This window comes from Schistocerca americana, chromosome 2, assembly GCF_021461395.2.
Source record: "Schistocerca americana isolate TAMUIC-IGC-003095 chromosome 2, iqSchAmer2.1, whole genome shotgun sequence".
NCBI classification, from domain to species: Eukaryota; Metazoa; Arthropoda; class Insecta; order Orthoptera; family Acrididae; genus Schistocerca; species Schistocerca americana.
The window spans coordinates 797,863,452-797,882,714 of record NC_060120.1 but is presented as its reverse complement, the minus strand read 5'-3'; the positions used below and the strand labels follow the sequence as shown (position 1 = coordinate 797,882,714).

General features: G+C 45.3%; 1 protein-coding gene across 1 annotated transcript in view; it reads right to left on the bottom strand.

Annotated features, from left to right (window-relative positions):
- The window catches only part of LOC124594442 (peroxidase-like), a 137,609-nt gene that overhangs the window by 92,837 nt on the left and 25,509 nt on the right, over positions 1–19,263 (bottom strand). Inside the window, exons 5-6 of the mRNA XM_047132817.1 lie at positions 13,534–13,760; positions 5,282–5,455 (exon numbers count right to left, since the gene is read on the bottom strand). Coding sequence (XP_046988773.1) covers positions 5,282–5,455; positions 13,534–13,760 — 401 coding nt within the window. The remainder of the gene's footprint in view (positions 1–5,281; positions 5,456–13,533; positions 13,761–19,263) is intronic.

Here is a 19,263-nt window from a genome sequence, read left to right as displayed (position 1 = left end):
GTGAGAGTTCGATTCTTTAAAGATTGGGGGGCGAGGAGTTTATTCTGTTATGATTATAGTAAGCGGTGTACAATGGTGTAGATATGAGTAAATTACTGACACAACAAAAACGTTTGATTTGTTGCCCTACGGACGGTTTTATATAAATCCACATGTCGTTCATTGGGGATGTGCGTAGGGAGAAAGGGCGGGGGAGGAGTTATTATGGGCGTACTGCGGATTGAGTTGCGTTTGTGTGCCCTTGGTGATGGATGCACTGGTGTACTAAAAGAATTGAATGTCCTGGTCAGCAAGAAGGAAGGAAGGAAGATTCGACTTTAACGTCCCGTACACAGGGAGGACATTGAAGACGTAAAACGAGGAAAGGATAGCGAAGGAAGTCGGCTGTGCCCTTTTCGACTGAGCCATCCCGGCATTTGCTTAGATTTAGGAAAACCACGGAAAACTTAAGTATCGATAGACGGATGAGGATTCGAGCCGTTGTCCTTCCGAATGAGAGTCCAATCTGCAAACCACTGCGCCATCTCGCTCGGATGGTCGGAGGTAGGTGGTTTCAGCGGGATGGACGTAATCTTGTTGAAATGTAAACTCTTGAAGAATTAATTATACATTTATTCACAGTCTTTTCCGGAGTGTCCGACACTTGGGACACTGCACCTCCAAGGATGCGCAGACGTTGGCCTTTTCACGAGTGGAAAAATATATGGAGTACCTGTATTCAGGGAAAATAGACATTCAGCTCCCAAGGCAACAACGTGTTGATAGCAGGAGACCTATTTTCTATCACGGATTGTAACAGCTGAAAGACGAGCCGCACTGCAGAGGATCATTTGCCAATTTAATGCTGGATAACTACAAACGGTGAGGACACGAGACAGATCCACCTCCTTCCTATGGAATTCACACCCCGACGTCATGTCTTGGGGCACAGAGAATAGCAGGGACGCCTGGCATAGGAACAACTTCTTTCTGACACTCAAGCATGAAAAAAAGTCGCTTGAACTGATAAGTCGCAGTACACCTTGCTACAAGTCGAAGTGACGAAACTAGTACGTCGGAAACTACGTGAGCCATCTCTTGCCAATAGGGCACCATTCAAGTAGACAGCAGAGGTATTTTCGTCCAGGAGAAGTTCGTGTAGTCTGAAATGGAGACCGTGATTCGCCTGTCGTCAGCTTTCACCGGCGAACGACGCACAAGTCCATTGTTTGATTGTGTCAAAAAGGTTTGAGGAATGTTCTGCAGTTACGAAGATGCATGGTTAGCCTCTGAACTTACCTGTCCTCACTCTGTTGAGCACATTTTTTACACCATCATGATACACTGATGAGCCAAAACATTATGATCACCTCCTCAATAGCTAGTTTGTTCGTCTTTGAAATGAAATACGTCTCTGATTCTACGTATTAGCGATGTGAGAGTTTGTTGGTAGGTTTGTGGATGTATCTACTCGCAGGTCATGTAATTCACGTAAGTAACGGGCCACTGATTTGTGTACACGGTGATGGCTCCCGATAGATGGGTTCTATAGAATTTACATCAGCCGAATTTGGTCACAGGGATAGTGACGTGTGTTTACTATAAAGTTCCTCAAATCAATGAAGCACGATTCTGGCTCCGAGACACGGATAAATAAACTGCTGAAAGATGACATCGCTTTCAGGGAAGACTTAAAGCATGAAGGGACACAGGTTTTTCGCAGCTGTCAGCGTGTCTTCGATTACTACCACAGGTTCCATGCAAGCGCAGGATAATGTCTCCCACAGCACAACAATGTTCGCCGAGCCAGCGTCCGTGGAACGCTGCACGTACGAGCCACCATTCACCTCGACGACGGTTTTTTTGGATACGACCATCGACTTAGTGTAGCAAAAATGTGATTCACCCGAAGAGCTGACACGTTTCCATTGATCGACGGACGAATCCAGATGGTCCCGAGCCCACTGCAATCGTAATTGACGATGTCGTTGGAACAACATTTGAACACGTAGGGGTGGTCTGCTGCTGAGCTCGATGTTCAACAATGCACGATGAACGGCGCGCTCCGAAACACTTGTGCGTGCACCAGCATTGTGCTCTTTCGGCAGAGATGCCACAGATCACCATCTAGCCTACTTTACAGAGAAGACAAGCCTCCGAACTCCACTTTCTGTGAACAGTCGTGGACGTCTAACCACTTAGCGCCTAGTGGTTGTTCCACTGTCTTTCTACTCCTTTCCGTAGATGCTCACGACTGCAGCGCATGAACATTCGACCATCTTCGCCGTTCTTCCGAGTGACTCGTTCACAAACTCTGGATAATAATAATCTGCCCTTTTTCAAAATCGCTTATTTCAGTGGATTTCCACATTTGCAGTCCGAATGTTCGCTAGGATGATCCCCCGTCTGTGTCTGCTCCGCTTACATACTTAAGATCCCGCGTCACCTACCCGCAACGCCGCCAGGCGGCACCCGACGTCGCTGTGGGCTGTGGTTGTAATGTTTTGGCTTATCAGTGTATTTATGTATTCACTTTAATGATGATGTGATGACTGTGGCTTCCGGGCGCTCAGTAGTGAGGTTACGAGCGTCCTGGCAGGGATCGAGATTTGGCATTAGCGCCGAGTAATCTCCACGAATTGTGGGTGCCAACCGATTGTGGATCAGCATGGCTGCCCAACACATTATACTGGCGACGACGAGATAATGAGAGACGGAGCACAAGCTCGGATTCGGGAAGCATGGTAAAGGAAATCGGCCACGCTCGTTCAAAGGTACTCTCTCAACACTCAAGCATAAAACGTATAGGTTATTGTTAGTCAGGGCCATTCTTTTGTAGGGGTTATTGAAAGTCAGATTGCAATGCGCTAAAAAAATATTGTGTGTTAGTGTAGTGATGATCAGAATAAATAAAGAGAGAACTGTATGAGTACGTTCAGTTTTGCTCAGCTGTTTGTAAATCACGGTGCCTTTTTGACATCTTTGGCCCATGGCTTCGTTGGGTCTGCGCCACACTCGAACCCTACAATTAGCTCTTACCAACTGAAATCGGGACTCATCTGACCAGGGCACGGTTTCCCAGTCGCATAGGGTCCCACCGATATGGTCATGTGCTCAGGAGAGGTGCTGCAAGCACTCGCGGCGGTCGTCTGCTGCCATTGCCCTTTAGCGCCACATTTTGCCGCATTGTTCTAACGGATACGTTCGTCGTACGTCCCACACCGATTTCTGCGGTTATTTCAAGCAGTGTTGTTTGTCTGTCAGCACTGATAACTCTACTCAAACGCCTCTGTTGTCGGTCTTGAAGTGAAGTCCACTGGATTGTCCGTGGTGAGAGGCAATGCCTGAAATTTTGTATTGTCGGCATGCTCTTAACACTGTGCATCTCGGAACACTGAATTCCCTGACGATTTCCAAAATGGAATATCCCATGCTTCTAGCTCCAACTATCACTCCGCTTTCAAAATCTGTTGACTCCCGCTGTGCAGCCATAATCACGTGGGAAATTTTTCACATAAATCACCTGAGTACAAATGATTGCTCTGCCAGTGCGCTGCCCTTTTATAGCTTGTACATGCGATACTAAAACGGTCTGTGTATGTGCTATCGCTATCCCACGGCCTTGTCATCTCAGTATAGTATGCGTATATGCGGGCAGTGAGATGCGCTGCCTCAAGTTGTTAACACAGTTTCTAACTGTAATACTTGTGTTACAATGTTAAACCTTCAACATATGATTATATCTCTTACTGAGTCGATTACGAGAGCGTTGCAAATTTTTAAAGTTGTTCAGTATTTATACACTACTGGCCATTAAAATTGCTACAACACGTAGCTACAGACGCGCTACAGACGCGAAATTTAACCGACAGGAAGAAGATGCTGTGATATGCAAATGATTAGCTTTTCAGAGCATTCACACAAAGTTGGCGCCGGTGACGACACCTACAACGTGCTGACATGAGGAAAGTTTCCAACCGACTTCTCATACACAAACAGCAGTTGACCGTCGTTGCCTGGTGAAACGTTGTTGTGACGCCTCGTGTAAGGAGGAGAAATGCGTACCATCACGTTTCCGACTTTGATAAAGGTCGGATTGTAGCCCATCGCGATTGCGGTTTATCGTATCGCGACATTGCTGCTCGCGTTGGGGGAGATCCAATGACTGTTATCAGAATATGGAATCGGTGGGTTCAGGAGGGTAATACGAAACGCCGTGCTGGATTCCAACGGCCTCGTATCACTAGCAGTCGAGATGACAGGCATCTTATCCACATGGCTGTAACGGATCGTGCAGCCACGTCTCGATCCCTGAGTCAACAGATGGGGACGTTTGCAAGACAACAACCATCTGCACGAACAGTTCGACGGCGTTTGCAGCAGCATGGACTATCAACTCGGAGACCATGGCTGCAGATACCCTTGACGCTGTATCACAGACAGTCGAGCGGTCTCAGACGCTGCAGTCGTGGACTGTGCGGCTGGTCCCGCCGGAGGTTCGAGTCCTCCCTCGGGCATGTGTGTGTGTGTTTGTCCTTAGGATAATTTAGGTTAAGTAGTGTGTAAGCTTACGGACTGATGACCTTAGCAGTTAAGTCCCATAAAATTTCACACACATTTTTTGGCATCACAGACAGGAGTGCCTGCGATGGTGTACTCAACGACGAACCTGGGTGCACGATGGCAAAACGTCATTTTTTCGGTTGAATCCAGGTTCTGTTTACAGCATCATGATGGTCGCATCCGTGTTTGGCCGTCTGGTCAATGGTGCCCGAGCAACTGGCTCGTCGCAGTACGCCAGTCACTTCGCTTGATGAACTGTGGTATCGTGCTGAAGCTGCATGGGCAGCTGTACCTGTACACGCCATCCAAGCTTTGTTTGACTCAATGCCCAGGCGTATCAAGGCCGTTATTACGGCCAGAGGTGGTTGTTCTGGGTACTGATTTCTCAGGATCTATGCACCCAAATTGTGTGGGAACGTAATCACATGTCAGTTCTAGTATAATATATTTGTCCAATGAATACCCGTTTATCATCTGCATTTCTTCTTGGTGTAGCAATTTTAATGGCTAGTAGTGTAGAAATATCGAAAATCAAATTTTTTGCCTTTGGGAGCTTTTAAATAGGCAAGTTGCAGCTGATCGTGGCCCGGGTTATTCGCTTATCAATATAGATCAGATGAATATTTTCACAACATCGTGTAGGATATGATCGTTGGACCACGACTGGCCGCGTGTACAGTGGGCTTTGGAAGCGCGCTGGCACGCGTGCGCGGCCTGCGACAGCTCGCCATGGGCTTACCTTTGGTCTCGGCGGTCTGCGTGAGGTCGTGGTCGAGCATCTGCCCCCAGGCGACGAACGCCATGGTGACGGCGTGCTCCAGGCTGTCGCGGTGGGAGTGCACGGCGGCGGACACGCGACGGGGGTTGGGCAGCGGGAAGCCAGACCGGCTGGAGGCGCGCGGCGCGCTCACTCCTGTCAACAAGGCGTGCACGGGAAGGTCACACCACACAGTCAGCAACACGTTCACAGGCAGCGTAGCTAGAGGTGCAAGGTGTGATCATCGTCCCACAGATACATTCAAGAGCCAAAGAAACTGGTACACCAGCCTAATATTGCGTAGGGTCTATGCGAGCCCGCAGAAGTGCCGCAACACGATGTGGGATGACTAATGTGCTAGAGCGAACTGACACCATGAATTCTGCAATGCTGCCCATAAATCCGCAGGAGTAGATGGGATGGAGATCTCTTCTGAACAGCACATTGCAAGGCATCCCAGATATGCTAAAAAATGTTAATGTCTGGGGAGCTTGGCGGCAAGTGGAAATGCTTAAACTTAGAAGAGTGTTCCTGCAGCAATTCAGGATGTGTGTGGTGTCGCATTGTTCTGCTGGAATTGTACAAGTTCGTCGGGATACGCAATGGACATGAATGGATGCAGATCATCAGACAGAAGGGTTACGTAAGTGTCACCTCTCATAATCGTATCTAGACGTGTCAAGGTTCCCATACCACTTGAACTGCATACGACCCACACCATTGCAGAGCCTCCACCACCTTGTGAGGTAACGGGCGAGCTGTGGCGCCCTGAAAATATTCAAAGTTCGGAGTTGGCGTGGCCGCATGGGCTGCTCAGCAAGCCAGGGCTCGGGAGCAACCACGAGGAGCCGAACATTAGCCAGAGCAAGAGGGTTAGCCCCAGCGCGTGGTCCAGGCCGACCGCATGGCTGGGAAACCCATGTTGACGCTGTATGAAGGACTGTGCTTTGTGCCAATGAAGGTGATTTTTATGACGGGAGTGTCAAAGATGGCGGTCTTTGTAAAACCATAATGGCAGATATTTCACAGTTCATTTAGAAATTAATAATAGCCAGAGGAATCATGATACCTTACAAAGAGCCAGCCGCGGTGGCCGTGCGGTTCTAGGCGCTCCAGTCCGGAGCCGCGCTGCTGCTACGGTCGCAGGTTCGAATCCTGCCTCGGGCATGGGTGTGTGTGATGTCCTTAGGTTAGTTAGATTTAAGTAGTTCTAAGTTCTAGGAGACTAATGACCACAGCAGTTGAGTCCCATAGTGCTCAGAGCCATTTGAACCTTACAAAGAAACATGTTTATTGCATTTATTTGGTGGCCGCGCGAGGTAGCCGCACGGTCTAGCGCCTTGTCACGGTCCACGCGTCTCCCCCCATTGGAGGTTCGACTCCTCCCTCGGGCATGGGTGCGTGTGTCGTTCTTAGCATAAGTTAGTTTAAGTTAGGTTAAGTAGTGTGTAAGTTTAGGGACCAATGACCTCAGCAGTTTAGCCGGCCGCGGTGGCCGAGCGGTTCTAGGCGCTCAGTCCGGAACCGCGCGACTGATACGGTCGCAGGTTCGAATCCTGCCTCGGGCATGGATGTGTGTGATGTCCTTAGGTTAGTTAGGTTTAAGTAGTTCTAAGTTCTAGGGGACTGATGACCATAGATGTTAAGTCCCATAGTGCTCAGAGCCATTTGAACCATTTGAACCTCAGCAGTTTGGTCCCATAAGACCTTACCACAAATTTCCAATTTTACCATTATTTGCATGACGATTCTGATGGTGTAATCAGATTTTCAGTATCTTTGTTAGTTTAAAGTTTAGTATCTGACTCTAAATTATACAAGTAACACCCAGAAACGAGTTTCCAAAATCCAGAAGGTTCATCCGATTTCGTCGATCGATGTGTCTTTAGAAAGTTGGTTGTTTTGGGCAAGGAGACCAGACAGTGAGGTCATCGGTCTCATCGGATTAGGGAAGGACGGGGAAGGAAGTCGGCCGTGCCCTTTGAAAGGAACCATCCCGGCATTTGCCTGAAGCGATTGAGGGAAATCACGGAAAACCTAAATCAGGATGGCCGGACGCGGGATTGAACCGTCGTCCTCCCGAATGCGAGTCCAGTGTCTAACCACTGCGCCACCTCGCTCGGTGTCTTTAGAAAGCTATTAGTGTAAACCTAAACTGGTATGAATTATAGGCATGTAACTTGAATAGTACATGAGTTATTGGAGGTCAAAGTGGCCAATTACTATTGATCGCATCAGGCCGTAAGTACTCCATAGAAAAAACGGTAGCAGTATGTTTATACATACATTTATTCGTTTGTGTCTTTGTTTATATCCGATATATAATGCTCATGAAGAAATTGGTCACATATTTACTGTGTTTTAGAAAGCACAGAGATATTATGCTACTGGCCTACATTTGTTTCTGCTCCTTTGATATATGTTTCTTTGGTTTGTTTATGTATTTAATAATGTGTGTTAGAGCGTGTTTATGGTCCAGCCGTAGGAATATTTATTTAATTTCAAGTTATTTTAATGTAAATCCAGTATTTCGTACATGTTTCAATATGTTTGTGAGTGTGCGTTGGCTTGGAGACATGGCGGGAGCGCTCTAGCCAATCACAGCGCTCGTTACTGTGGTAGGCGACTACCGAAGACAGTGGAGAGACTGAATGGAAGTGGGGGAGGAGCATCGGGTCGCACAGGACATGGGGGAGTGCTGGACGGGAAGGCGCGACGGACGGTCGCAAGAAATACTTGGAGAGTGTTCAGCAGTTTGCGCGAGGACGCGGGAGATATAAATATTTCGTAGTGCCGATTTGTGCATTTTCCGTGGCTTCTGCAGTGAAGACGTAGTATGCATCTAGAAGTGAATATCTCGCGAGGTGTGTTGTTGCTCATAACTAATTACGTGAAGTAGGAATCTATCGTTTTCCTGTTATTGAAGTTATATTTCATTTAACTGCTGGACCATCGACACCAATAAGTGTTTTGCAGTAAATTTTCCTTATACAGCGACGGCAGAATAGTGTGCTAATGTTGGCAACGACTGTTGAATGCTGGGAATGCGTTCATATAAACCGGAATACGTTCATATAAACGCAGTCGTTTTGTTACGAAATATTCGCTTCACGAGGATAATCAATTTACTGAGAGGACAAGGGTACATAGAAGTACCTTTCAGCCACAGAGCAGGAGCAGTATTAATTATTTACTTCATGGCTGGTCGTTGCGAACGTCAGCATGCTAAGATGAAAAATGACTCTAAGCACTATGGGACTTAACATCTGAGGCCATCAGTCCCATAGACTTAGAACTACTTAAACCTAAGTAACCTAAGGACATCACACACATCCATGCCCGAGGCAGGATTCGAACCTGCGACCGTACCAGCAGCGCGGTTCCGGGTTGAAGCGCCTAGAACCGCTCGACCATAGTGGCCGGCAGCTCACTAAGCTGCCACTACCTTAAGTAAAATTTTACCCAATAAGACCGACTCTGAAGTCACTACAAACTGTTATACACCGTATACACGTGTGTAAATCAGAACTGCTACTTGGATTTAGTCGTCCTTTTTCTAACAAATCCATTTCGCTTTTAAATGAACATTATCATCAGTAGTCACAGTAAAAACTATATAGTAAGTACGCGCCTATGCAGTGAGTCTGGATTCAGGTGGCTCGGTACGGGCTTTTGTTGAAGTTTCGAGAACATACCTTCACCGAGGAGTCAAGCAGTATATTGCTCCCTCCTACGTATATCTCGCGAAGAGACCATGAGGATACAATCAGAGAGATTAGAGCCCACACAGAGGCTTACCGACAATCCTTCTTTCCACGAACAATACGAGACTGGAGTAGAAGGGACAACCGATAGAGGTACTCAAGGTACCCTCCGCCACACACCGTCAGGTGGCTTGCGGAGTATGGATGTAGATGTACATGTAGAATTCGTAAGTGTACGTAAATTTATCTGGTGCACTTGTCAGTTTTGAAAAAGCATTATGCACGACATTTTCCGTGCTGTGTGGTGTCGCGCCCAGCGAGCGATCTAGATGCTCAATGACATTGAAGACTGGAGAAGATTCGTCCAGTCGGCTAACGTGGAGATGGCTAGCTAGAAATGTGAAAGGCTTATGGAACTCGGTCGGGAAATTTAGTAGAACAAAGACAAGACTTGAATAACTACACCCTTTAATTGCTCGTCTGAGGCAGAGCAGGATAATAACTTGAATGAAAATACACTGTTCGTGATTGCAAAACCCCATGCAGGGAGATACGTGGCGAAGTAAGTCTGCGAGAGCCAGAGCGAATAGTACAAGTCCAGGCTTCCTGGACCATTGCCTGTACTGAACTCTCCCGTTCCCGCCTTCTATCTGTACGGCACGCTGCGTCGCCCCTCCCATGCTGGCGCTTCCTGGGACCTCATTTTTGACCATATACGAGGGTTGGAACTTTAATAGTGACAAATATTTATTTACAGCTCGTACAAAATAGATACGTGTTTCAAAGTTTTACTGACCTTCAAAGTAGTCAGCTATTCATTTTTGGAACACAACCTACGACCAGCTTAGAGACAGAAGTGATGAGACTTTCTGCAGGTCCTGACCATCATTTTGCAGGACAATGTTCAAGCACATACAGTGCGAGCTGTTATTGATTTGTTTGACTGATGGGGCTGCTAAGTGCTATACCACCTACTGCACTCCACTGATTTAAGCCCTCGTAAGTTCAACTCGATTTCTTAACTGGAGGAAACACTTCACGGCATTCGCTTCAGAACTGCTACAAATTAATCGGGCAATAGACAGCGCCACTCGAACTGTCAACACAACTGGCACTGCTAAGAGTATCCTACGACTTCCACATCGCTGGCAACGGGTTATACACAGTACTGGTGACTAGTTTGAAGATCAGTAAAACTTTGAAACACGTATCTATTTTGTACGAGCTGTAAATAAATAGTTGCCACTATTAAAGTTCCAGCCCTCGTATGATTCCCACCAACGCCTTGCCGCGACTCGCGGCTTCTCCATATGAAATCAGGTGATACCTCGTGAGTCAATGTAACATTGTCGCCAACGCCTAAGCCATCGTCCTTCCTATGGCATCGCCTTTGTGTTCCGAGTACTAAGTAGAAAAAATCTTTCTATCTTCTGTTCCTTGGATTTTCCGAGTATGCAACAGCGGTTACAAAGAAACTTGTTAGGCTAAATCGTGTTAGTGGCACTCTTGATTTCTCTACTTACTGTACGTGTCGAGGGATTTGGAATTAGACTCTTCGGCTTTCGCCCCATTCGTTCATTGTCAATTAATGTCCGCAGATTATCCATTAAAGCAAACGCTTAAGAGAATTCTTTAATTTTTACGTACATCAACATTTTGATTCATTGGATACTTGTTATTAACTTTATATGCTCTCGAAAAGATATTTTTTGAGATATAAATAGTTGATTTATCTTATATGAAAGTACTGTATCACTGCTGTAAATGTTAAAACTGACAACTGCAAGCACAGCATAATGCTTTACAGCGAACTAAAACAATACAAAATTTTTACTTTCACCAAGTACATTAGAAAACGTACGTGTCGTATCGTGGAGTGCTACTTCGGAAATGTAAATATAATCGCATTAAATAGTACGTAATAATACTTAACACTTTTGCAGTTGCAGAGCATGATACTTAATAGAAAACTAATAGAATAATAAGTTTTATATGAAGTGATTACTTACATCAAAATGATTCTGACAGAAATAATCATATGTAGTGACCAGTATCTCATTTGGATCTCTACCAGCGAGTCGCAACTACATTTAACAAATCTCATTCCTTGGAACATTCAAAAACTACTTTTCGGGAGTTTTTATAGAGTTATTTTTACAATGTGGTACTGCGCACCATTTGTAACCCATTTTCCGAAACGAAAATTGCAAAACAAGATATCACTCTGAATGAGTTTTACGACAGTAGGAGCAACGTGCTAGGCAGTGACGTCAGAGGAATAACATTACTTATATCGAGCGTTTTAGTGGGCTTTCAAGTAACTGAATTTAATTTACGTTTTCTTTAAACACTGAAATCCACGAGCATGAAATGACATTACTATTCTTTTGAGACGGTTTCCACAAAAACAATCAAATACCCCATTGCAGGGCGCACTGGAATTGCAAAACCACACATCTGTGATACAGATGCGCTTATCAGGGGAACGTGGTGCCGAGGTCATAAAGCCGGGATTGTGTAGCTGCGGAAAAAAGTCATTTGCTCGGATGAGTCTTGTAGCCCACTGTTTCCAACTTCTGGCCCAGTTTACGTCTCAAGAGCGAAACATGTCGGGAATTCGGTGAAGATTTGGCCAGCCTTATCGCGATATTCCAAGGACCCCATGGGTACTTGTAAGGTCATACTACCGGCATGGATTATGTCACCATTTTGGGTGAACAGGTCCATCCCATGGTACAATGTTTGACCCCCCAATGGTGATTCTGTTTTCCAAGATGACAGGGTCCCTGTTCACTTGGTTCGCATCGTCCAAGGCTGGTTTTGTTAGCAGAGGATGAATTTTCACATCTTCCGTGGCCACTACATTCACCAGACCTTAGTATTATTGAGCTTTTGTGGTCAACTTTGAAGAGAATGGTGAGTGATCGGTGTCCACCTCCGTCATAATTACCTGAACTTACACTGTTTTGCAAAAAGAATGGTGTAAGATTCCATTGAAAAACACACAGCACCTGTACTTATGCTTTCCGAGACGACCGGAATCTGTTTTGAATCCTGGCGTTTTTCCTACACCGTACTGAGGACGGTAGGGTAAGTCTGGGGAGTTGGACCAGTAGCATCTTTCACAGATGCGGCGCTGGAGAGTAGCTCCCGCTACTTGCAAGGAAGTTATTTTGTGAACAGACGTGATGCAGAAGTGCTGCTCTCCTTTTTGTGTTAGTTATGGAGAGAAATCACATTCTCTGTTCTGGAAGCTGAAAGTTTTATGCGTTGTTACATAATTTTAGTATTAAGGCTTAGCTTGTGCAGTATTGATACAGCTTTTTTTACTGCGAGCATGACTAACGTGTAGGCATGAAACTAACCTAAAATGACCACTGAGTTCACTGCCTGCAGACAGAAGTCGGGGTGGTTCATCTCTCCCAAACCATCGGGAGAGATGGACCAGTGTTATTATGGAGAGATCGACCACTTGTTTCAATGTGAGAGAGAGGGAGCACAATTAAATACAGCTTCAAGCCCAATGAAGATGGTTGCGCCGGCCGTGGTGTCCGAGCGGTTCTAGGCGCTTCAGTCCGGAACCGCGCGACTGCTACGGTCGCAGGTTTGAATCCTGCCTCGGACATGAATGTGTGTGATGGCCTTAGGTTAGTTAGACTTAAGTAGTTCTAAGTTCTAGGGGACTGAAGACCTCAGATGTTAAGTCCCATAGTGCTCAGAGTCATTTGAACAATTTTTTTGAACATGGTTGCGCTCTCAGATTATACTAAATCGTCGGAAGATATGTCTGTGCCAACAAATGGAAGAGCAGAATCTTATATATAGGCCAAACAACCACTTCAAATTCAAATGGCTCTAAGAGAGACGCTTAAAAGATCACTGTAAGCAATGGAGCACACACGAAGAATGAAATTTGCCAAGAGGGACCTGCCGAGGGAGAGGAGGCTTGAGAGGAGGGAAAAAGAGGGGAGACGAAGGTGCAGCGGGGAAGGGGGGTGGAGGGGGTGAGATGAAAAGAAAATGGGTGGTCGGGGGGGGGGGGAGGGGGCGCACCAAGGGGCAGGGGGCGCGGCAGGAGATGGCAGGGAAGGCAAGTCAGGAGGGAGCACAGAGACACAGAAGGGGGGCACGGGAAAGGGAGTGGGTGTAGGAGGGAGGAATACCACTCAGGGGAGAGGAAGGGGAGGGGTGAGGGAGTAGGAGCGGGAAAGGTAGGGTCAGAGTTGGTAGGACGGGTAGAGATCAGGGCAAAGCTGATCACCCGGGAGGGGTAGGTGCTGGAAGTTGCAGTGGGAAAGGAGGTGGATGGTGTGGAGATGGAGAGAGGGTGGGACACAACGGTGATGGTGCGGCAACGGACTGGGGGCAGGGAGGATAGAAGGCACCAGGGGGTGAGGGGGATTGAGTCAGCGAATGATGTACAGGGTGCGGATGTGTGTGCTTTAGCTAATCCAGTGACTTAGTTACAAGGTAACGTAAGTTATTTTGCGAGTACCCCTCGTAGATGGAACAGGAAAAGTAGGTGCTCACCGTCGGCGTAGTCAGGTGGCAGCAGCCTGCTGAAGGGGTGTCCCGTGGCGCCCCACTGCGGATGGCGCAGGTTGTTGCAGGCGCCGTCGTAGCGCCGGTAGCGGATCACGGGGCAGGGGGTTGCGAGGCGCGCCTTCTGCAGATGCGGCGGGCAGAAGGCCAGCACCGACGTGCGCAGCGTGTCCACGCGAGACAGCTCGCCGATGTCGCCTCGCGACAGCCCGTACCTGCAACACCCCACACCTCCAGTACAGCAGTACCAGCAGAACCGCAAGTCTCTAGAGGAACGTAAGGTTCCAAATGATTGGAAAAGAGCACAGGTAGTCTTCAAGAAGGGTCGTCGAGCAGATGCGCAAAACTATAGACCTATATCTCTGACGTCGATCTGTTGCAGAATTTTAGAACATGTTTTTTGCTCGAGTGTAATGTCATTTCTGGAAACCAAGAATCTACTCTGTAGGAATCAACATGGATTCCTGAAACAGCGATCGTGTGAGACCCAACTCGCTTTATTTGTTCATGAGACCCAGAAAATATTAGATACAGGCTCCCAAGTAGATGCCATTTTCCTTGACTTCCGGAAGGCGTTCGATACAGTTCCGCACTGTCTCCTGATAAACAAAGTAAGAGCCCACGGAATATCAGACCAGCTGTATGGCTGGATTGAAGAGTTTTTAGCAAACATAACACAGCATGTTGTTCTCAATGGAGAGACGTCTACAGACGTTAAAGTAACCTCTCGCGTGCCACAGGGGAGTGTTATGGGACCATTGCTTTTCACAATATATATAAATAACCTAGTAGATAGTGTCGGAAGTTCCATGCGGCTTTTCGCGGATGATGCTGTAGTATACAGAGAAGTTGCAGCATTAGAAATGCAGGAAGATCTGCAGCGGATAGGCACTTGGCGCAGGAAGTGGCAACTGACCCTTAACATAGACAAATGTAATGTCTTGCGAATACATAGGAAGAAGGATCCTTTATTGTATGATTATATGATAGCGGAACAAACACTGGTAGCAGTTACTTCTGTAAAATATCTGGGAGTATGCGTGCGGAACGATTTGAAGTGGAATGATCATATAAAATTGATTGTTGGTAAGGCGAGTGCCAGGTTGAGATTCATTGGGAGAGTCCTTAGAAACTGTAGTCCATCGACAAAGGAACTGGCTTACAAAACACTCGTTCGACCTATACTATAGTATTGTTCATCAGTGTGGGATCCGTACCAGGTCGAGTTGACGGAGGAGATAGAGAAGATCCAAAGAAGAGCGGCGCGTTTCGTCACAGGATTATTTGGTAAGCGTGATAGCGTTACGGAGATGTTTAGCAAACTCAAGTGGCAGACTCTGCAAGAGAGGCGCTCTGCATCGCGGTGTAGCTTGCTGTCCAGGTTTCGAGAGGGTGCGTTTCTGGATGAGGTATCGAATAATATATTGCTTCCCCTTACTTATACCTTCCGAGGAGGTCACGAATGTAAAATTAGAGATTCGAGAGCGCACGGAGGCTTCCGGCAGTCGTTCTTCCCGCGAACCATACGCGACTGGAACAGGAAAGGGAGGTAATGACAGTGGCACGTAAAGCGCCCTCCGCCTCACACCGTTGGGTGGCTTGCGGAGTATAAATGTAGATATAGACGTAGAAACCCCTCAGCTCCAGAGAATGTTTTATTATTTGCCTGTAACGCACTGATATTAGAATAAATTTTTTCATTTCCGTCTACGTTCACAAACTTCTTAGGCCCTCAGACTAGTGGTTCCGGTCAGCGGTGACCATCTTAAGATATGCACCAACACATGGGAAAAACACAAATACAGCTAGTGAATTGTCTACAGCTTAAAAGAATTAGATACTGACATACTTGTGAAAATTACGCGCTCTAAGTATGACGAGTCGTACTTGTTTCAAAAAGATATCCTATTACAATGCAACCATAGTGCCATCGTAGAAAGATAAACACAAAAACATCTTAGTACCATCGCACGTATATAAAACATGGTGTGTACTAGTCATTGTTAACAGAGCTACTGTTCATAAAAAAGTGCTGTATAGTGACCACAAAATGTTTATGTCGTACGCTCGTCAGATGTCGCTACTGTAGGCTGCACATATTCTTCGATCATATAATTGTACTAAATGGAACAAAAGAAGAATACAATCAGTAAAGCCTGTAGATTGTTAAAAAGGAAATAGTGAAGTGCCAATAATTCTGATACGCTCTTGTGGTAAACTTTAGGTGAAAATATAAAGACGTACATAACAACAAGCTTACAGAATTTGCAGGATATTATAAAATGATGAAATAAATAGGGAAAGAAGCCAAATGAATGAAAAGAGACTGTATTAAGTAATCAGTGCCCTCTGTCAGCGCAACCGCCAGATTATCCCTAAGGCGAGAAGTGCTCAGAGGAACTTAACCAGCAGAGGGACCCCAGTACCGTGCGAGACGCCGTTCCCAGAAAATAATGTCAAAACACCATACCTTGTACATCTTAGGCTTGCGATGTTACAAATAGAAACCTGCCGAGCATTGTTAAAAAATCAGTTTAATGTCATTCATAAATGTAAATACTCGCAATTTAAAGTTTATAAATATTCAGCTTCCGATGTTACATGAGAATGGTGAAGATTCGATAACTAAAGAGGCTTGATAACTCATGAAATATGTACATAGGAGAGAGGCGTTCGGGGATTAAAGTAGACCACTGTCAAACGAAGCAAAGTAAGCACAAGGTACAAAATCGCTCTGCCCATCGAACACTTTTGATGGCTTTTGTTTTCTCGCTTTATACATTTCAAGCCCTTCTAATAAATTGAGAATGCGATCCCTTTGCATCCTGTGGAGAAAACACATATTATTCTCAATGCTCCCTATAGAATGATCAGTTTCTGATAATTGGTTTCGCAAAGCAGTTTTCTTACGTGGCTCTGAATGCTCCTTAAACCTCATTTTAAGAGAATGACCGGTTTGGCCTATGTAATATTTATCGCAGTCATTACACTCAATCCCGCATACTTCAGAGCCATCAAATTTATCACATGCCCTTTCCCCCCTGTGCTATAGTACGCGAAAGCGGTTATGGCCTCTGTGCCCGGGATGCACAGTAGAGAGCTGCACAGCTAGCCAATTAGCGCTCAGTCTGTTTTCCGTGTTCCGTATTGGTTAAGCTTCCGTTATATTTGAGCGTTTCGTGTTTTATGATTGACTGATTTCTGTGGTATTGTGTGTGTTCTGTGAGTTTTGCCACAATGGCTGAAACACCTAGAAGGCCCCAAGTGTTCACAAAGATAGAAGGGACCTTATTTTTAAAGTGTACTCGCTCTTCGAACATGTAGCAGATTCTGGCGAGGAGATCTGCGACGTTGCCACGATGTCCCGCAGCAAATTCCGCATTTTTTCCAACCGAAATTGGCCGAGGAAAAATTTTGTACTGGGATATCTTTTCACTGGAGGCCACAGTTTTCGAGTTAGTCAAGAAAAACGTACAAAAGTTTCCTTCAGACGCACCTCCACACGCACCCCTCACCGGTCAGGGTTTCCGACTACGTAAACCATTCCCGATATTTGACCTTTTTTGGTCTCTATTGATTGGGCTATAACGTCACCAGCATAGACAGCTATATGTTTAACGTTACAAATGTAAACGTGCACGTGAGGGTAATGACAGAGAAATGACTTTTGCAAGCTTTGCACTAAAACTAATTAGAAAATCCTATTCAAACTTGACTCTTACAAGCATAATAGTTTCGTAGTCAGGAGGCCTGATGAATACAACGATGTAATTGTTATTTTATGCTGTTGAAATTCACAAAATTATTACGTAAAATTTACACAAACGTCGATTTCACAATTTGTTAAGGAAGACCAATAAAGGTCGAATGTGAGAAATAATTCGTGCAGTCGCAAATTTTTGTACAATGGTAGGAGGGAGTGCCATGAACAACCTACTACAAATCCTGACCGGTGGGGCTGACTAGCGAAAACGTACCTCGGTAAAAGATTTAAGTACATTATATTTCCTACAAAAAAGGTCCTTTTCATTTTTTTTTCCATATCATATTATTTATACAGTGTAGCCCACTGCTTTAATTGATTAGTGGGCCGAACATCTCATACATTTATACAATACAATTGCAGCTTTTCTAAATATAAGTTAGTAACTAGTTAGTAGCAAATAGCAAAGTACATTGGAAACTACAATGGGCAGTTAGTATGTTAATTAAGGACTATATGTGACCTAACTAAACTAACTATGTACTAGTCACTAAGCCTGCAGCGTTACAAAGGTGTCAGCTAATAGTATAAACCTACTATTAGGCCTTGCCCATTGAGCTAACCCCAATGGGCGTGCCCCTGACACTGGGCAGGCCATGGAGTTGGTCGCTGCAGGTTCCTGAAAAGTATCTACACCGGGAGGAGCCCTGTAGGGCTAATAGTTTGAACGTAGCAAGGGAGAGAATATAAAAATCTCGACCATGTTTTTTGAAGGCTAGATATAACGTCGCGGGTTGCATACAACGACAGTGGTAGGGGCAACGGAGTACCCTGTATAATCAACTAATACGAGAACACACGGGAGAAACAAACATCAAAGAAGTCGACAGTTTACGTAAATAGATTTACAATGCAAGGCGTAAAATTCCGTTGCAATTACTTACTAGTATTCAGAATGTTCATGTTGGTCAGAACACATTAAGTGTGAAAACTACACGCGAGGCGGAGTTGTTAGTACATAATGATGTTGACAATAGTTGTAATATTGTGTGAAGCCGAAGATCTGGAGATACATAGTTATTGTGACAAAATATATGTTGACAGAACTTTCGAGTATTCCATAAAGTTTGTCGTCAACTATTTACAATCCTTGGGCTTCTTAATGGACATTACATTCTAGTTGGTAGGTACGTCTTTGTTGAACGATGGAAAGCATCTTATCAGCCTGTCTATTCAACAGTTATTGATAAATGTAAGAATCTATACCTGAAATTATCTCCCTCCAAAAAATTTTCAGACTTTGAAGGACGGTTTATGAAAGTTCGAAAGGGAAGTGCGTACTGCTGTAAGAATCCAAAGACATACATTTTATGTAACACAGAGCTAGTGGTGAAAGATACAAACAATGAGATTTGCTCACGACTATTATTCCAGGAATGAAATCGGAAAGTTTTTGTCCTATATATTTCGTTTGCCAGTTCTTGACTCTGATACGGCTGGTGGCTGATTTTCTGAGGACTTAATGTCAGCGATGCATGTGTCGGAAAAACTACAATCGTTTTGCGATTACTACTTGATACTTGTATAGAACGTAAAGCACTCTTTCGTTCATCCATGTGAGTAGAGGTCAGTTGCAGTAGACAGAGAAGCACAAATGCTTGGGAACATTTCCACGGCAAGTTCAATAGTCAGATCTACCCCTGCCGACCAGAAGTATTCATATTTCTTGAGCAAATTCAATTCGACACCAAAATTGTCCTAAAACGAAGAAAAAGGAACGAAGTTCTCTCGCTTTAAAATTCGTGATGTAGCGAACGGCGAAGTTTAAAACTGTAAAAACTCCAAGAACGCTATATGTGAAATTAGTTTCCTACATAATAGACCACTTCCATACAGTAGGAGGCGTGGATCCTGTACCTGCTCCTTCACTTACGTTGTTCGATGCGGTCGCGCAATTTCATCCATAAAAATGAAGACAGGGCCGAATGTAAGTCGCACATGGCGAAGGAGGCCGT